This window comes from Eptatretus burgeri, chromosome 11, assembly GCF_056783735.1.
Source record: "Eptatretus burgeri isolate ZD-2024b chromosome 11, Ebu_testis_v1, whole genome shotgun sequence".
NCBI classification, from domain to species: domain Eukaryota; kingdom Metazoa; phylum Chordata; class Myxini; order Myxiniformes; family Myxinidae; genus Eptatretus; species Eptatretus burgeri.
In genome coordinates, this window is record NC_140971.1 from 27615352 (window position 1) to 27634315 (window position 18964).

General features: G+C 45.1%; 2 protein-coding genes across 10 annotated transcripts in view; one reads left to right on the forward strand and one right to left on the reverse strand.

Moving 5' to 3' along the window:
- LOC147016731 (uncharacterized) overlaps window positions 1-6729 on the reverse strand; it is a 29397-nt gene extending 22668 nt beyond the window's left edge. Inside the window, exons 1-2 of one of the 2 annotated variants that reach the window (XM_085847903.1) lie at window positions 6630-6729; window positions 322-536 (exon numbers count right to left, since the gene is read on the reverse strand). The gene's annotated coding sequence lies outside the window, so the exon portion shown is untranslated. The other variant, XM_085847902.1, reaches the window with a different exon arrangement.
- PARS2 (prolyl-tRNA synthetase 2, mitochondrial) lies at window positions 6724-18306 on the forward strand. Of its 8 annotated transcripts, none has more exons than XM_085847890.1 (8): window positions 6724-6757; window positions 7947-8108; window positions 9783-10036; window positions 15163-15556; window positions 15716-15916; window positions 17022-17352; window positions 17560-17801; window positions 17909-18306. In XM_085847890.1, the coding sequence occupies exons 3-8, from the start codon at window positions 9999-10001 to the stop codon at window positions 18224-18226; spliced, it is 1524 nt and encodes a 507-aa protein (XP_085704016.1). In that variant the 5' UTR covers window positions 6724-6757; window positions 7947-8108; window positions 9783-9998; the 3' UTR covers window positions 18227-18306. The 8 variants fall into 8 exon arrangements, with proteins under 8 accessions (XP_085704016.1, XP_085704020.1, XP_085704017.1 ...); XM_085847891.1 differs by lacking the exon at window positions 6724-6757 and adding an exon at window positions 6785-6800; XM_085847892.1 differs by lacking the exon at window positions 6724-6757 and adding an exon at window positions 7599-7686.
- Window positions 18307-18964: the final 658 nt, after the last annotated feature.

Genomic DNA, 18964 nt, shown 5'->3' on the forward strand with positions numbered 1-18964 from the left:
TCGATTGGTTTTCATAAACTGCTCATTAAAAAAATTATGAGCACAGAGTGCACGTAGGTACAAAGTGATTCCGACTCAGATACATATTTGGACCTCTTATAAATTGATTTCAATTAACCCTCATCCTTGTTGCATGGAAACTATTTAAAGGACTTTTACCCCTCCGTCCAATGGTTTAAAGTTCCTAAAACCCATGCATTTCCCAGCAGTGATAGTCAAACATTTACCGTTTTCACGCATGGAAAGATGTATTATACATACGTTGCATTTATATAATACAGTGGTCTGTCTGAGAGGATAGTGCAAAGGTAGCGCATTTACCTTCTTGCTCTGTAGTCTGAGTTTGAGTCCTGACCCAACTATAGTCCGTTAGATGGGTGCTTTGCAGGCAGGACCAGGACGATGTGACACATAAGTGCACTCACTGTCCCTAAGGTGGACGTTAACCTGGGTGCACCGTCTGCTCGTATCAGATGGTGAATGCCAAAGATCCCACGGTGTCTTGCGTCAACAGTGGTTGAGTTATCACCGGAACCCTGAAACAAATGACAAGATCCAACACCTTCAAACGGCCAGCTAAGTCAGGCAGTTCATGCAAGACTAGGACCAAAACCTTTCCCTGGTTACCCCACAAACTAGTTGGGGTTGTTAAATAAGGTGTCTATATCGAAACTATATATATATATATATATATATATATATATATATATATATATATATATATATATATATATATATATATATATATATATATATATATATATATATATATAGTAGACGAGGCGCAAGTCGTCACCATCGGGACCGAGAAAAAAGTGACGACTTAGACATGTGACGATTTACGCGTATGCAAACATTCATGATGACTGTGGGGTGAAGGATGAAGTCGCGCGTGGCATGGACACGTACGTGTGAGAAGGCGCAACAATCTCTAAGCCGGCTATTGTACCAAAAGGGAAACACAATCCTCGGGGCATAGGTGGGGGTTCATTGGTGAGTTGGAAAGTGATCAAGCAAAGATGTAATTCATGAATCACTTTATCAAAAGTAAAGATAACGAACAACTGTAAGACAACTCATATACCATCGGTGATGGTATATGACCATCGACAAATGTGGAATGAATGGCTGTTAGAATTCATTCATTGGAATGAATGTAGAATGAGTTTTCATATGGAATGAAAACTCATATACCATCGACAAATTACATGACACACAGTCTCGTGATGACTACCACTCAATACCGATGTGAAAGTGAGTGTGGTGATGTACAAAACAAGCCAATATAAACCCATGATCGGATTTCAACACCAAGCTCGAGCGATCCTTTACTCCTTCGCCAGAGACTGCATTGCGCAGCCTGTCTACCTCTTCAGATACATGTGGGACGGCACGCTGACTGAGCTGAACGCAGCACAGTTATAAATAGCCTATCACTGGTAGTGTAAACCAATGAGCGCGCATCACGATTCCATGAAATCGGGCTTCTCACGAGGTAGAAGTTCCGTGTGACGAGTTAGGTGTGGTAATTTACTTGAGGTTCCATTACGCGGGAACGGACAACATCTGCCGACTTAGACGAAGTGACGACTTACAGACTTTATCCAAAGGGATTTAACATTTGATAAATTCGGGACTTTTTGACGCTGCCGACTTAGGCGAAGTGACGAGTTACACGCTGCCGACTTACGCCTAGTCTACTGTATATACATACATATATATATATATATATATATATATATATATATATATATATATATATATATATATATATTGTGACGTCCACGGGACTTGAACAGTCCTGCCAACGTAGAATGAGCCGAAACGATGGAGGCGATTTATTTGTTTATAACCCAAACATGGCGGTTCTAATCGCTCTACCGCAAACGGGACGAGGAAGGTGGCACGAGTCACTTTTCACTGAGTTGATGATGTTTATTTGTTTTTATTATTACCAGAAATAACAAGACTCGGCAAGAAGAGGGATCCGGGGCGATTCGACGGGATGGTGTGGGATCGGGCGTGGGGAAAAACACAGACAATTCCAATGAATATACAGTTCTCAATCCCTCTAAGGCGCCAAACACACACACACACACACACACACACACACACACACACACACACACACACACACACACACACACACACACACACACACACACACATACACACACACAAAACGTAGCTATCTCTGGTGGTCAGGCTAGACCGTGGTGTGGACGCAACTGTCCCTGGATCGGCGCCGGACGAGCCGGCCTTGCTCTCGCCAGGGGGGGGGGGGCAGGAGAAACCGCGGTGCTGTCGACCTCCTGGTCCTGGCCCAAGTCCACCCACAGCCGCCAGGGAACCAGCTCCCGCGCCAAGCCGCGAGCAGGAGAGGGAGGCAGGTCCGCCCGACCCCGCACTCCGAGTCAGCAGAACCCCAGAGCCAACCAAAGCGAGGCACGAGGCTCGGCAAGGCTCCCAGACACGATCAAGAACACGATCGATTCAGCACAACCACCAGGACGCTCTCTGCCGCCACAGCTTCCACACCAAAAAAACCACGATCTTTTGGTTGTAATCTTCTTCCTCTTCCTTTTCGACCCCGAACAGAACCTTTTTATCCTTCGTCCTCGTCACTCCCAATCGAGCCGTTTATTGGCCCACCGCCATCGCCTTCCGCCAATCGTGATCACGGGGCGGAGCCATCCACTGCACTGTCCTGTGACGTCACGGCCAGTCTCCAGAGAATACCAAAAAGGGGTTTACGCAGACACACTTACCCTATCCCGTGTCCCTATCTAATTACGTGACAATTATCATCTCCCCCCTTGAAGAAATGAACATTTACTAGACAACTTATCACCACTGAATTGCTACTTATTACATCGAGATCCTGGTAAACTCGAACAGCATGGCATACCTAATTAAACATCCTAATTACCCTTTGAATGCATACCCGCCCTCAAACGTAACAATATATATATATATATATATATATATATATATATATATATATATATATATATATATATATATATATATATATATATATATATATATATATATATATAATATGGAATAGGCAAAGTCGAGAAGCGAACGTAGAATTCTTCTTACATTCGCTTCTGACTTTACATAAAACTTGATCACAATTGTATACTTGCCAACTATACCGTGGTACATGTAAGCGCCGCACAGCTGATGATTTTGACGCAATTTCCGGTTACTTCGGCCTGGATTCGGGATCAGCGAACAAATAATGTAAATCACGACTAAAAATATTTTTTGATGATGCGGGACATGTCTTAATTAAAATTAACTTTGGGAAAAAAAAATTGAATAAATAAATAAATAAACGATCACTTCTAGTCAAGAATAAAATAAATTAAAAGTTCCGGAAAGAGTTTCAAAATCACTCCCGGTAATGTTAAATACAAAATAAACACTTCCTGTCATGAAAAAAATCATAATTGTTGAATATCATAATAATTGAATAAATAAATAAACACTCCCGGTCATGATCGCCCGGCATGCATCATTCCCCATGATAAAAACCGGAAACAAAAAAAACCCAGAAACAAAACAAAAACAGAAGCAAAATGGTCATAGCCAACGACATGGATTCACAATTGCCAGGGTATTGTGTTGTTTTTGTTGTTTCCTATTCTCTCATGTGCACGCGTTAAGTAATATTCACAAGATAGAAATAAAACCCAATCGTGTTTATACACAGCACAGCGTTTAACAACCGGAAGCAAAAGGTCATAGCTAACGACACGGATTCCAAATAGCCAGGGGTATTGTGTTGTTGTTGTTTCATATTCTCTCACGTGCACGCGTTAAGTATGAAGCTCACTGCGTTCGCTATAAATATATCTATCTATCTATAATTCCAGGTGTGTGTGTGTGTGTGTGTGTGTGTGTGTGTGTGTGTGTGTGTGTGTGTGTGTGTGTGCGTGTGTGTGTGTGTGTGTGTGTGTGTGTGTGTGTGTGTGTGTGTGTGTGTGTGTGTGTGTGTGTGTGTGTGTGTGTCCGCTGTTTCTCGACAACCACTGGTCCGATCTAATTGAAACTTGCCAGGTATATTGCTGGGGACCTGAGTATGTGCCTTTTCAAGGTTTGATATTAATCGGACAAGTGGTTCCCAGGTTATGGCCATTTATTTACCAAACCAATGACAGGACACGTTGTTGTGTAGGCATGGCCGTTGGGGAAAGAGCGCGTTCCCCATTACGGGTTACAACGTGCGGACTTCTGGATAGTGATGACTTACTGTATTATAATAATTTCTCGATTTCTTATGTGCATTTATAGATAAACGCAATGCCCCAATCCAGTCATCGTTTACGAGAGCGAAGAACGGCCTGTGTAGTTGTTTGAAAGTAATTTATTTATTTTATTTTTTTTGCACGTTTGGCCACACATGTATGGGCATGCGGGAGCAAAGGAATGGCCTGTGTAGTTGTTCTTTCTGGACGCGGTTTGAAAGTTTTTGTTTTTTTTGCACGTACGGGCAAGTACAAGTATATATTAATATTGTTACGGATTTGGAAGCCTTTTGCACAAAAACAGACAGCATTCCCCAAGCTTAGTTATTTCGATAAGTATGTGTTTATACTTTGGGTCCCATCCTTCTGTCTCATGGGTTAATTTCATGTGTGCACTGCGGGTTCCTTTTATAGTCAGGTTTTTTACATCTTTAAATCCTCCTCCCAAACAAATCAATCCTCCACCTCTTCGCACCACCGACTCCATTGCCCATGTGTTTTTGGCTGAAGGCATGGGTGGAGCCTCCATCGCCTCAGATCAAGGCTCCACTCCGAAGAAGGGTATGGAGCGTTTCCTGCTGCCAATGGGAAGCCAGAATACCAGTACTTGCTTCAGCAGTGCATATGCAAAAATAGAAACAACTACAGAGCCTCTTTGGGAGGTGGGCCACTGAGACGCCACGACACCCCCCCCCCCAACGGAGGCATGTTACCTCAGGACGGACCCCTCCCACCTCACGTGAGGAATGAGTAATAGTGGGGGCGATCCAGCTGCCAAAAAAGAAGAAGCCTCATCGCCTTGTTTGCCCTCATTTTGCCTGCTGGGATCGTCTCGCTTTGTCTGCTGGCGTTCTCGTCTTGCCTGCAAGTGCTCGTCTCGTCTGGTCCGTTCCCGTTCTGGCTGGCGTCCGTTGCGTCATTCCTGGTCCCTGGTGCTTGGTGTGGCGATGAAGGTGTGGGTTTGAGTCCCCCCCCCCCAAACCAGCTCGTCTCGACCGGACCGCACGAGGCGAAAAGGTACCCGACCGAACTCTTACCCTCAGCTCGCCTTCCCTCCCGAGCTGGAGGGTGAAATAAAGGCCAACCGGCCCTGTTGTGTGTGTGTGTGTGTGTGTGTGTGTGTGTGTGTGTGTGTGTGTGTGTGTGTGTGTGTGTGTGTGTGTGTGTGTGTGTCGCCCGTCCTGTAAGTAGAGACCGTTAAGTGCCTGTGTTCATTGTAAATTGCATTTCTTTTATTCGGACAACTCTGCTCTGTCTCCCTCCCTATTGTAAATAAATATCTATTAAATGTTCCAGTTCATTGCCTGTCGTTTCTACCATTAACCCAGCATGGTGCGGGCTTGAGTAATAGTGAGGCCGTTCGGGCTGTAAGTTGTCATTTGGACCGGCGCGGCTCTGGAAGCTCCCACTCGGTTACGCCGGACTCGAGTCGGTACATGCGACTCGGTTCGGACAGAGTCGGCCGAAGGTGTGGCTTCCCCGGTAGCTCGACGGCGTGAGTACTTAGGTAAATTGGAATAGACAAGTGGACCCTACCTCACGCTGTCGAAATATTGGTGACCACGGTCCTTCAAGGGACCCGTCGACTCCAGAGTTATCCGGGGTGACGACCTTTTAATTCCGGGTGTTTGGTGGAAGACGGCTCTACTGCTCCATCTAGCGGTCGTTCGTCGCCACCGAACATACATATATATATATATATATTCACACACACAGCAATACCGGTCAGTTTTATATAATGTTCATTTTACCAGCAAAAACACCACAAGAATTACCAATCAGAATCTCCACACAAGGTCATCATGAGTTTGGTGGGATGGGGGATGGGGGGGGGGTTGTTTACCAAATATCAGAGATCGCTCTGTTTCTCCCCTAATCCCCCTCATCCCACCAATCCCCCTCCTGCGAGAACATCGAATCCTCAAATACGATATCAATGCTTTTGGTTTGTTTTAGTCTCCCAGGAAGGATTTGTTTGTGACGTGTTTTATCAGAATCGGTAGAATATTATATGTAATATATACAAATATATATTTTATTTTTTTTCAGATCATACAGCTCAATGTTTAACCAGAAACAAAAACAACACGACACCAGCATGGTAAACGGAACATAAACATGAAGTAAGAGAGTAATTATTTTTTGTAATTTTTCCTCACATTCATTGCCGTGATTATTAAACCGCCGACGAAGCGGTCTCGCGCGTGCGGACAGATATCTCGGTGAAAACACGACGGACAATCGGTGGAGATGATCATGGCGCCATCAAACGGCGCAAACTCTACAATGTCACGTTCAGGAGCCACGGAGGACGCGCACCAAGGTTTATATTCTGAGCCGTTATACGTCTCAGGAAGTGAAATCGAAAGTTACCTCAATTTCCTCAGCTGGGAGATCACGTGGAAAAAGGAATCACCCGATTGGCTCGTTTCTTCATACGTAACCAGTAACGTGACTGCCGATTGGCGAATGGTGTCCTCGAGTTCGGAATATGGTGGAAGGTGATGCAGTGCCTCGGGTGATTCGGAATTTTAAGCTAACCGTGTATGTTAAGTGTTCGTCGGCGGTAGCGTCATTGATATCGACGATTAAAGAAGTTAATAATTGTGATGGGATGCAGAGCAGAAGAAGAAGAAGAAAAAAAAAACATTCTTCTTTTTGGTTAATCGTTTTTTTTTTGTTTTTGTTTACATCTTTGATTCTTTTTGTTTATTACGTTTTACGCTTGAATGTTCGTGGCTTGTTATTAAACACGTAAGCGAATTTTATCTGTGGTGTTATTGAGTAATATTGTCGGTGTAGGTGGAGCTCGGCTGTGGTTCTTCCCTTTGTTATTTGCTTTTCCAGCTTGGTTTGATTCTTTGAAATTCATTTGTATGTATCCAAGATAGTTTTAACAGAAAAATTTCAAGCTTCAATTGATTCACTTTTTGCTTTCGTTTAAAAATTTTTTTTTTTTTTAACTTTACCACGAAGTGGGCTGTGAGACACCTCGTAATTGGAAAGGTAACCATGAACTTGTGGCACACCGTCACTCCCTGCAGGGATCCTGCCCAACGAGGGTTACCTGACACGCGTCCACCCTGTTTGGGCACCTGTTGACGGTCACGAAGATCTCTAAATTGTAGTGTGTAAGATAGAGATCACCGACAGTCCCTCACGGAGTGGACAGCCGGCTCATCTGGAGGGGAAATCCACTCCATGCTGATAACAATGCACATACGTCCATGGATTTATTAATTTCCCCGAAATGGGGGGGGGCTTTCTCAAAAAGAGCGTGACGTCACAAAGTGTGCCTTTCCTTGGATGGGTGTTAACTTGGGGAGGAAGGTCGGGCCTATGTTAATTCGCTTCGCGCACGTAACCCGAGTTTTTTTTTTCTGGAGCGATTGAGGCAGCTATCCGTTACCTATACACCGCCCAACTAAAGGTTCGCGGGTTAGAAGTCCTTTAGAATCAGATCGCCTGGAGGGCGGCTACTCCGCCTGTAATAATAAAAGGAGGAAGCTTTTTTTTCTTGAAAGAATATCGTTCTACTGTTGGGAAAACACATAACGGTATTAAACGAGAATCGGGAATTGGAGAAGAGGTTATTGGAACGTTCAAAGGTTGTCCCAAAATGTCGCTATTTTGTGTACGTAATATGTAGATAATCACACGCACGTTAAATGGCATGATTTTTTTTGGTAGGTTTCAGATACACGACGAGAAACGGTTTCGAGACGTTTCCTCGGGGATGGGGACATGAAACAAGAACAAGCCGACGCTGACCAATGGTGGAAGACAGGACGAGAGGACGAGAGGACGTGGATTCAGGATGGTACTCCCTCGGTTGGGAGTTATGGGGTCCACGTGAGTTCATATTCCCTTGCATGGTTCATCACGATCTTTTGCTTTCACAGGCGACGACGACGGACAGGGGGTGTGTTCCATTAGCAAGCGGCTTGCCAAGCGGCTGGGCGAGCGCTCAACAAGCTGCTTGGTGATGGAACACACCCGTGGTGTAAGAGTCTAGTCGAGTCGAGTCGAAGGCTCATTTGCATTACTTCGTTTTCCTGGATTTCCCATCAGGACAAGCCTGGTGTTGGGTGAGTGGTTCGGGTGGCTGGCTTGGGATCTTCGGGTCCTGAGTTCGAGCCCCTCTACCACCGAAGTTACACGAGGTGGTGTACTGGTGTACAAAATGAGTGCCAATGTACTGGTAATAGGGGCACTGCATCAGCAGCATCGCTGCGTCCGTACCCAATGATGCAACCAGCAGCCGTGCGTGTGTGTACGTGTGTGTACGTGTACATGTACGTGTACATCAGGACAACTAAAGTCCTCAAACTGGAATTTTGGTGATTTGAGACTCGGATGAATTTGCAGGTTGAATCCAGAAATGCTGTAAAAACAAGTTTCCACAATTAGCACGCTTCATACTCCAAATAATGTAGGTATAATTTGTCATCCCATAATAACCTCATCCAGATGATCGTCTCCGAAATTGGACCCTGAGAGCAAATTTTAAAAAAAATCAAACATCATGTTGAGCATCATGGTTTCAATCGAAGTTGTACGCAGGAGGGGGCATTTGGCCCAACATGCCGGTGCTTCATGCAATCCACACCACGTCAATTCCATCAATCTTCAACATCAACCCAATTTCACTTGGGCAGGCACAGTGACATCAGAACCAGGGTGTTTTTTTTTTGTTCGGGATGAAGAGGGTATTGTTGGAAGAATGAATAAACACCAACAGCGTTTCAATCACAGAATGAACGAAAAGGGCACTCAGTGGAGAGCATACCTCCGCCACGTGATATCTGATCCAGGAGAACATATCGGGCCCAATACATTTTTGAAATATCATGCAATACAGCACTGTATCGTTTGTGGTCCTATCTCTCGATGGTGAAGAATCACTAAAAAAATGAAATAATTCTTGTATCCAGATCCAGACTCGGATCTTTACCAAAATCTAATCGATTCGTCCTTGCCACACACCCAACCTGTCCAAGTTTCTTCCACATCCATCCATAACTTTTTGATATATCGTACTATATATTAGTTTAGTCCCATCTCTCGATGGTGAAGAATCACTTAAATTATCAGATCCAGATCTTCACCAAAATTGAAACAATTTGTCGTGCTCACACACCCAACACGTCCAACAAGTTTAATCCAAATCCGTCTCCAAACTTTTTGAGATATCGTGCTCCATATCGTTTTAGCCCAATCTCTCAATGGTGAAGAATCATTTAAAAAATTATCTGATCCGGATCCTGATCTTCACCAAAATTGAATCGATTCTCCCGCGTCACACACCCAACATGTCCAGGTTTCGTCCGAATCCGTCAGCAACTTTTTGAGATATCGTGCTATATATTGGTTTAGTCCTATCTCTCAATAATGAAGAATCACTGAAAAAAATTCTCGTTTTCGGATCTTCCCCAAAATCTAATCAATTCTTCCTTGTCACACACCGAACCTGTCCACCATATTTCACCCGAATCCATCCATCCATCGGGACCATATTCTGTGCAGAGCGTTGGTGCTGCCGTAGCAGTCTCTTTGGCTATTGGGCACAATCCTGGACGGGTCGCCACTCCGATACAGGATAACCAGCAAGCTGGCACTCATTTTGCCGACCTCAGAAGGATGATGGGCAGAGTCAACCCCACCTGGTGTTAACTCAGCAGCCAACGGGGCTTGAACTCAGCACCCGAGGATCCCAAGCCCACCACCTTAACTGCTAATCCAATGCCAGGCTTAACTTGGAGGATGATGGGGAAAATATGGTGAGGGACTTTAACTTTAAAATTTGTCCAAACTGTACCCTTAATCAACATGTTTGTGCAATGTTTTTGTGCTATTTATTTTGTGGATGAAAGTTATTAGGATAATGAAGTATTACTTTTGTGGATTAAGAACAGAAACCAAAGTTTTTTTTGTTTTTTTTTTGAGTTATTAAAATCATTTAATAATAATGATAAACACGATCCAATCTTCCTCACCCGGACACACAATCGATCAATAGCATGGTTCTTGGAAGTATTATGAAGGCAACTTGTGTTCTGCAGTCAAGTATATAATTCAAATTAAATAAAGGTTTAAATGTGTATAAATAAAATAAATTCTGGGTTTTACCACCATTTTCCGAGCAGCTATAGCACCACCTTATCTAACACATCACATTCGTTATTCGTGCCTGTTGTATGTGTCCATTGTGACATCCTTAAAAACAGTATGCTTGCTGTTTGGAGTGATTTTCGATTTTGTTTGACTGCCAGGCAGGCAGAGTAAAAAAATTCTCACTCGATGCACATGTGCGATCAGGACTAATTCAGAGCCAACGTACGGTAAAATGAAACGTTCATCTTCCGATTCATGTTCCGATTCGCATTCAAAATATCACATTCGATTTAATAAATAAACTGTTCCTCGATCAGAAACTTCCGTTTACAGATAGATGGACATGAACCAAATGCTTAACACCACTTTTTGCTTCACGTATGCAGGGTAACTACGACACTCGGTAGGACGCATCCCTCCACCTTTGGATATGGATGCTATGTATCATATTTGGCCCTTTATCTCAATGGGGAAGAATCACTTAAATTTTTGTATTCTGATCTGGATCCAGATATTCACCAAAATCTAATCAATTTGTCCTCACCACACACCCAACCTGTCCTCCAAATTTCGTCCAAATCCGTCCTTAACATTTTTAAATATCCTGCTCACACCTCACAGACAGACAGGGGTGAAAACACAACCTCCACACACCTTTTGTGGTGGAGGTAATTACTTTACGTGGAAGCAGCAGGTGGAACTGATAGGGACGGTTATGAGGTGTGTGTTAGTCCCCATGGGTCAGGAACTATGAACCAGAATAGCACTAAGTTCCTTGACTTTGCAAGAAGTCATGGACTTAGGGTGGCTGGTTCATAGTTTCAGCGCCCACAAGCTCATCGCTGGACTTGGTATTCCAACGCTGGCGGTGTGGCAAAGGAGATTGACCATGTCCTCATTGACGGTCGTTGGAGGATGATCCAGAACTGCAGGGTCTACCAGAGTGCTCAGTTCCTCAATACTGACCACAGGCTTGTTGTAGCAACTCTAAAACTGCACCTTAAATCCTGGAGAATGGTACCATCCCAGCCGAGGCTGGATGTTGCCAAGCTCAGGGATGAGAGAGTAGCTGAGGAGTTTGCGAACAAGCTGAGTGGACACTTGGGGGGTCTGGGTGCTTTGGGGGGTCCTGAAGAGTTGTGGAGCACCTTCAAGACCACCGTCCTTGATGTTGCCTGTGGATGTCTTGGAGCTCACCGCAGGGCAAAGAAGAATTTTGTCTCTCAAGGGACACTGGATACCATTGACCAGAGTCGGAGGGCCAGTCTGAATGGCAGAGCTGAGCTGTTCAGGGAGCTGAGGCGTAAAACTGTACGTGCACTGAGGGTGGACAAGGAGGCCTATGTGCGAGGAATCTGTGAGGGGGTAGAGCATCACCTGTGGACAGGTGATTCTCGTCCCGCTTACAGGGGAATTCGCGCATTACGTTCATCCAAGCCCATCCCTCAGAGCACTGCAGTTCGAACAGAGTGGTAGGCTCTTGACAGAGGAGTCTGAAGTGAAGGCCCGCTGGGCCGGTTACTTTGAGCGGTTGTACCAGGCTGATCCCCCAGCTGTCGAGTTGGACGTCAAGGGTGTTACAATCCCTCTTGCTGACCCTCGAATCAACTGTGATCCACCTTCGCTTGTGGAAACACGGGCTGCAGTGAACCGGTTGAAACGGGGCAAAGCTCCAGGGATCTGTGGCATCCATGCCGAACTTCTCAAGGCTGGTGGAAATGCTGCACTCGTGTCGTTGCATGCAGTTTTGTGCTCTGCCTGGAACACAGGCATCATCCCAACTGACTGGAAGAGGGGCCTTGTTGTCCCTTTCTGGAAAGGGAAGGGTGATCGCCAAGACTGCAACAACTACCGAGGGGTGACGCTGCTCTCAGTGCCGGGCAAGGTCTTTGCTCAGATAATTCTTGATAGGGTTCGCCACCATCTGCTTGAGCACCAGCGTCCAGAGCAGTCAGTCTCTGTAAAGCGTTCGATTCAGTGAATCGGGATGTCCTCTGGAGGATTCTTGGTCTTCGTGGGGTGCCACCAAACTGATCGATCTGATGTCTGAACTCTACTCTGGTACTGAGAGTGCTGTGAAGTGTGGTGGTACCATCTCTGACTTATTTCCAGTTGTTACTGGAGTTCGTCAGGGATGTGTACTTGCCCCCACACTTTTCAGCACTTGTATGGACTGGATTTTAGGGAGGATGTCGGAGAGATCAAGTTGCGGTGCATCGCTTGGGAATATCAAGATCTCGGACCTTGATTTTGCAGATGATGCAGTCATCTTTGCGGAGAATTTAGACCTCCTCTTGGGGGCCCTCGAGGTGCTGAATGAGGAGTCGGAGCCGCTGGGATTACGGGTTTCTTGGGTCAAAACTAAGATCCAGGCTTTTGGTGACATCTTGGATGCTGCTGTCCTGTCTGTATCTGTTTGTGGTGAGGATGTTGAGGTCGTGGAGAGATTCACTTACCTTGGCAGTGATATTCATGTCTTTGCTGGCTGTGAGTCAGAGGTCAATAGACGTCTGGGTCGGGCCTGGGGAGTCATGGATTCACTGGATCATGGGGTGTGGCGCTGCCGGTACCTGTGCGGGAGGACGAAAGTCCGAGTCTTCAGGTCCTTGGTACTTCCAGTCTTGCTCTATGGGTGCGAGACTTGGACTCTGACCAAGGATCTGAGATGGAGACTTAATTCCTTTGGTACCAGGTGTCTTCGGAGAATCCTTGGCTATCGCTGGTCGGATTTTGTGTCCAACGAGCGGTTGCTGAGAGAGACTCGGATGAGATTTGTTACCTGCATAGTCCGTGAGCGTCAGTTGCGGCTGTATGGACATGTGGCTCGTTTTCCTGACGTTGATCCTGCTCACCAGATTCTCTCAGCGAGGGAGTCTCATGAGTGGAGGAGGCCAGTGGGCCGACCACGTGCCTCATGGTTGCAGCAGGTTGACCATTATCTCAAGGAGATGGGGATGGGCCTGGCATCTGCCTGGGGGATGGCCAGACGGAGGCCCCTGGAGTACCGGCGGAAAGTGGACGCAGCGACGCGCTGTTCTGGCACATGCTCCCATACCTGACCTGACAGCAGGTGTTCTTCACGTCTCTTGTGCCACAAAGGCACGTGGAATGAATGCTGGAACAGTCCTTCAACAACTACATTATAATCAGGGTGACCCCCTTTTGGCTGGAGAACTGCTTCAACTCCATTTGAGATTGATTTAATTCGTTTATGGATTATGTTTGAGTCAATCTGTTCCCGACAGTGTTGCAATGCACTCCAGAGCATAGTCGGACTGCTCACGTAAATGTTATCTTTCTCACAAATGTATTCACTCGTCATTTATTCTGTTAAGACAAAGTGTCAGTCAACAAGGAAAAAAAAAAAAAAGACATAAAATGTCATAGCCCGGTTGTTTTAGTAATGTTGCTGTGCGGAGTTAAATGGATAGCCTATATTTATTTACAACTAAAATGGCCACCAGTTTACCAGTCGGCCATCTTTGATCAGATTGCAAAATAAAGCTAGATGCACGTGTATGCCTTCATGTACTGTGCTTGTGCCAAGTTTGAATAAAATCGGACCATGCATGTCTGAGAAATGGTCGGGGACACATTTAAGTAACTAAAATGGCCACCGGTCGGCCATATTTGATCGCATCGCGAAACAAAACATGCATATGCTTACGATCGTGCGTTGTCTTTTTGCCAAGAACGAATAAAACTGGTCCATACATGTTCAAGACATGGTTGCGGACACATGCACGCACAAGAAAATCAAGACCAAATCCATAAGCCCCCGTTTCGGACCAAGCCAAATGGGGGCTAATAATTACTTTAATGAATTAAAGAATATGGATACATATCTTCAATATTATGATAAATTCGTCTTTGAAATCGTGATTTGAGAAAGCTTGGCATTGATTGAAGTGTACTCCTACTTTTGCACCCAAAAATATACTGCATATACAGGGTGGCCATAAAGTCTGGAAACACAGATAATATTGTCCTTCTGTTACAGTTTGAAGATGTCCTTGACGAAAGACGAACGCGTTGAGGTGAAACTGCGGAGTGGACGCGAGGCCTGGTCATATCGACGGATAGCAGAGCACTGAAATGCATGTCATCCTGGAAGAGCTGCCGTCACCCATAGCATAGTGTGTTGAACAAACTCCGTTTTGGATGACCATCGGTATCCAACGAGGTGAAGGTAATAGTCAAACCAGCCCGAAGGAGTCAACTCGCCGGACATCCATGGAATTGGGGGTGCCTCGCAGTACCGTCCAAAAGATTCTCAAGGCGGATATATGTATATTTGCTTATGTTTCCAGACTTTATGGCCACCCTGTTTATATACATATAATTAGTTGTCCCACATATAATGACCCTTCAACATTTTTGTAGGACTCATCACCCCTTTCCGGTTTTCATCTCCCTGTTCTCCTTCGATCACATTTCCGTCCATAAACCTGCTGCCCTTTGTTGTTGAGCTCCTCCATGAGCCTTAATTTCTGTATTAGATCTAAAAGAAAATAAAGAACTTTTCAAAAATATGATAAATTTTGCATGGTTTATTTGCACAATGCGAAGATTGCTGTGGTACAATGTGCGTGTTATCACCAATCAATCATGAATCAATGTGGTCATTGCAAAATTAAAAACAAGGTACAAGTTCAACTTCACAGCACATCGCTAAATATATTTCTGTAATGCATAAATCTAGTTATACACCAGAAACGTACGTTTGTTTTTTTTTTTTATAAACGACAATAATTGCTCGAGTTTACTATTTGTGACGTGTGGTGACGTGCAGTTCAATGACATCTCTGCTTCGGACACTACTGTTGCGATCAACTGCTTGCAGTGTGCAGTCTGCTCAATGCTGTACTCGACCTGCATGGCGCACTCTCGCTTCACGCCTATATCCACCACTCAGTCAATGGGGGATGTTTCCCGCTGTTGAAGCAGAATTTGAAAAAACTGAAAAAGATCATTTAGAGGCAGAGCTGGAAGATGAGGTGGGGCCGAGTCATTCAGATGTATACGTGAAAGATAAAATAGTGAGCACAAACCAATTTGAACTGGGAGGTATGTTGTGGAAAAGTGTTGGACCAGGCCTCTTCCACCTGCTTCCTCTGGCTGTGCGAGCCCTGCAACGCCTTGAACAGGAGATCGATACAGAGATGGAAGCATTGGGAGCACAAAAGGTGAGCAGGTATCGATTGATGTGGGAGGGTGTAGTATTGTCTGAAATAGCATCAGCATAACAACATCATGAGTATAAGGTATTATTATTGAAATAATTCAAAGTGGAAGATGTGTGTTGAGACCAATTGAAGTGAACTGTGAAGGCAATTTTTTTTCAGATATCACTGTCACTGCTTTCCCCGGCGGCGCCATGGCAAGCATCAGGCCGATGGTCAGAATTTGGTGATGAACTGTTCCGCCTACAAGACCGGAAAAGAGCAAAGCTTTGCCTTTCTCCAACGCATGAAGAGGCTGTTACAACTCTTGTCGCTTCCAGGGGACACCTCTCTCCATCACAGCTCCCCATACGTCTGTACCAGGTAAGAAGAGCCGTTTTGGTGTAATCTTTTGAGGGTCTAAAGCAGTGATCTTCACTATTTTTTTGAGGGGCGCCCACTTTTGCCGATAAGACATCAGTATGAGAGATACCACACCGTCTGCAGGTTTCTGTGATGGCTGCTATTAGGCCCCACCTCTACGTACTCTTCTTCGTTGTGGGAAACTGTACTGGAAGCATAATTGTTTGTACACTGCCATCTACTGATATAGTGATGGTACTTTTATGCTTCATGTTGAACAGTCATTTGAAAACAGTGGGTCATTTTGACAGCATTTATGGCAGATTCTGATGGGGTGTTTTCATATTCGTGTGTTATCGGCCGCACATCAGGGGCCGCACTTTAAGCTGCCAGTGGCTCGCGGGCCGTGCAATGATCAGGGGTCTAAAGCAATAGAAAGAAAACTCCACAGCAGAGGGTATGTGTACATGTAACTGCTTCGAAGGTGGAGTCCACGATTGTAATTTGGCTCGAGTAGACATTTTGAGGAGCTGGGGGGAGTGGGGGGGGGATGGCCTCGGTCCCAGAGATACACACACTCACCTCTAAGCTGTCTATCCTGGGTTCAAATCCTGACCCAGCTATAAAAACTGTCATCCCATTGTGATTCGTTAATGTGTGTGTCATCCCTTGGAAGAACGTGTTATCTTTTTTTTTTTGTGCATTGCATTTTTGTTCCGTCTCATTATTGGTTATGTGGTGGTTTATTCATAAGAACACTGGATCGGCATCCTCGGAGGTTTGAGTTCAAATCCAGTTGAAGGCAGCAGTGTTGGGGATTTCAATTCTCAGCTTCGATAATCTGAGTTAGTCGAGCAGAATAATTACCATGTCAAATTAGGATCGTTAGTAAAGACACAGCTACTACGTTAATCCTTGCGGGGGGGGGGGGGGGGATGTAATCCTCCTGCCTGCTCTGCCTGGTCCAATCTATATATGATGCCAGTCCACATCGTGGTTAAACAATGCCCTCAGGGCAACTTGGATCAGCACCTAAATACTGTATGCATATGAAAAGGAAGTGGTACTCATAAATACCCATAACTGTACAGAGCAAAAAAGATGTATGCATCCCTTCTCTGTCCAGGTCACCACAAAGTTCCGTGATGAGCAAAGACCCCGTGCTGGGCCACTCAGAGCCAGGGAGTTTATGATGAAAGACCTCTACACCTTTGACGTCTCATCCAATAGTGCCGCAGAATCATACGCTGCCATACTGGCGTCATATACACGCATATTCCACAGACTCGACTTGCCTGTGGTGGTGGCTGAGGCAGCTGTGGGTGCGATGGGAGGTGAAGTTTCTCATGAGTTCCTCTTGCCATCATCTCTTGGGGAGGATGAGCTGCTCTCATGTGAAGAATGTGGCCGAGCAGCTAATATGGAGGCTGTGCAGTCACCCCAGAATGGCATGGATAGTAAGGATCATTTTACATGGGAGGGAGGGAGGAACGGGGCGGCAAGACGTCTCTGAGCACAGCTCATGAAATTGCTCGTTTAACATAAAAGTGTTCAATGAAGAAGCACTGATTTATCACAGCATTGATGAGGGAAGTTTTCACAATGTAAATTGGTGTTTCACGCCACAAGCTAATTTTTTTTTTTTAAACAATTTCTACCCATAGTGTGCTCAAAATGTGGCGGCCCAATGCGTACCAAACGCGCTGTGGAATTAGGCCACGCATTCCGTCTGGGTGAACGCTACTCAGCTGCTCTGGGTGCCTTGTCCACAAAACCTGGACATTCTCCAAGCCCTTTGCATATGTGCTGTTTCGGCCTCGGCCTGACCCGGATTTTGGCAGCTGCAGTGGAGACGCTGTCAGAAAATGGGAGCCTAGTTTGGCCGAGAGTGATTGCTCCCTTTCAGGTACAAACAATGTGATCAGTGAAACAGAGCGGATGCAAAAATAACCAGCCCAGTTGTGTATCCAGATATCTTCTGATAGAACAACCTCATGTATCATCTTTCTGCAGGTCGTGGTTGTCGGACCTAAAGCCGGAAGCCGGGAGGAGGCCGCACTCGGCCAGGGTCGAGCCGAAGAGGTGTACGATGCTCTCGCAAACACCTCTCCAGTCCTGCGGAGAACGCTTCTTCTTGATGACAGGACTTCACTCACCGTGGGCAGACGTGTGATCGATGCCAAACGCCTTGGTGCCCCGGCCACAGTTGTGGTGGCAAAGCACGCGACTGAAAAACCCGGAGAAGTTGAAATTCTTTTTCAGCAAGGAAGCAATTCACACTTCCTGGCACTGGAGGAAGCAGTGAGGTTCTTGGCAAAACAAATGATGTAGAGACAAATGTATGGGCAGAAAAAGACAATGTTGACTGCACTTTGAGGAAATAAAACAACTACTCATGGGAATTTCACAAATTGGTTATGGTGATAGTTATGGTGTAAATATGATATTGTGGTCAAATAAACACCTGTTGCAAATTTAATTTAACAAGAGCAAAGTCGATGGTGCGCAATCGCAAGTCCCCACGCTTTCGACCTTCAGCAATGGTGAAAGATGGGGGAAAAAAAAGTTCCACCACGAATGACCCAATATCAGATTGAGTTTTTTTTTTTACTTCTGTTTTGACCCCTGTGACCCTGTGTCCCCACCGAACTTATTTGGAAAGGGGTATGAACTGGGGGTCAAATCCATAAAATTGTTACGTATTGATTGCATATACATTTCATTAACAAAAAATGTTTTAAAATGTGCCAGTAATTGCATTTTTTGTTATCTGACTGACCTTTTAACCCGACCCCAGGGGGTGAGGCCCAAAATGATCCTGCTCTCACACCTTCTTGCCATGTGGTGATCATAACTACCATGTTTTGTGAATTTCTGCACAACCGATTCAGAGGAGATAGCGTGACGGATGGACAGGCAGACAGACAACCAATTACAATAGTCCCCCATTTATTTATTTTTTTCAAAAAGTGTGGTGATAATTAAAAGCATTGGTATTGAAATCCTATGTGTGCAAGAAAAAAAGATCAAGACCATGCTGATGGAATTGATAATGACAACGGTATAATC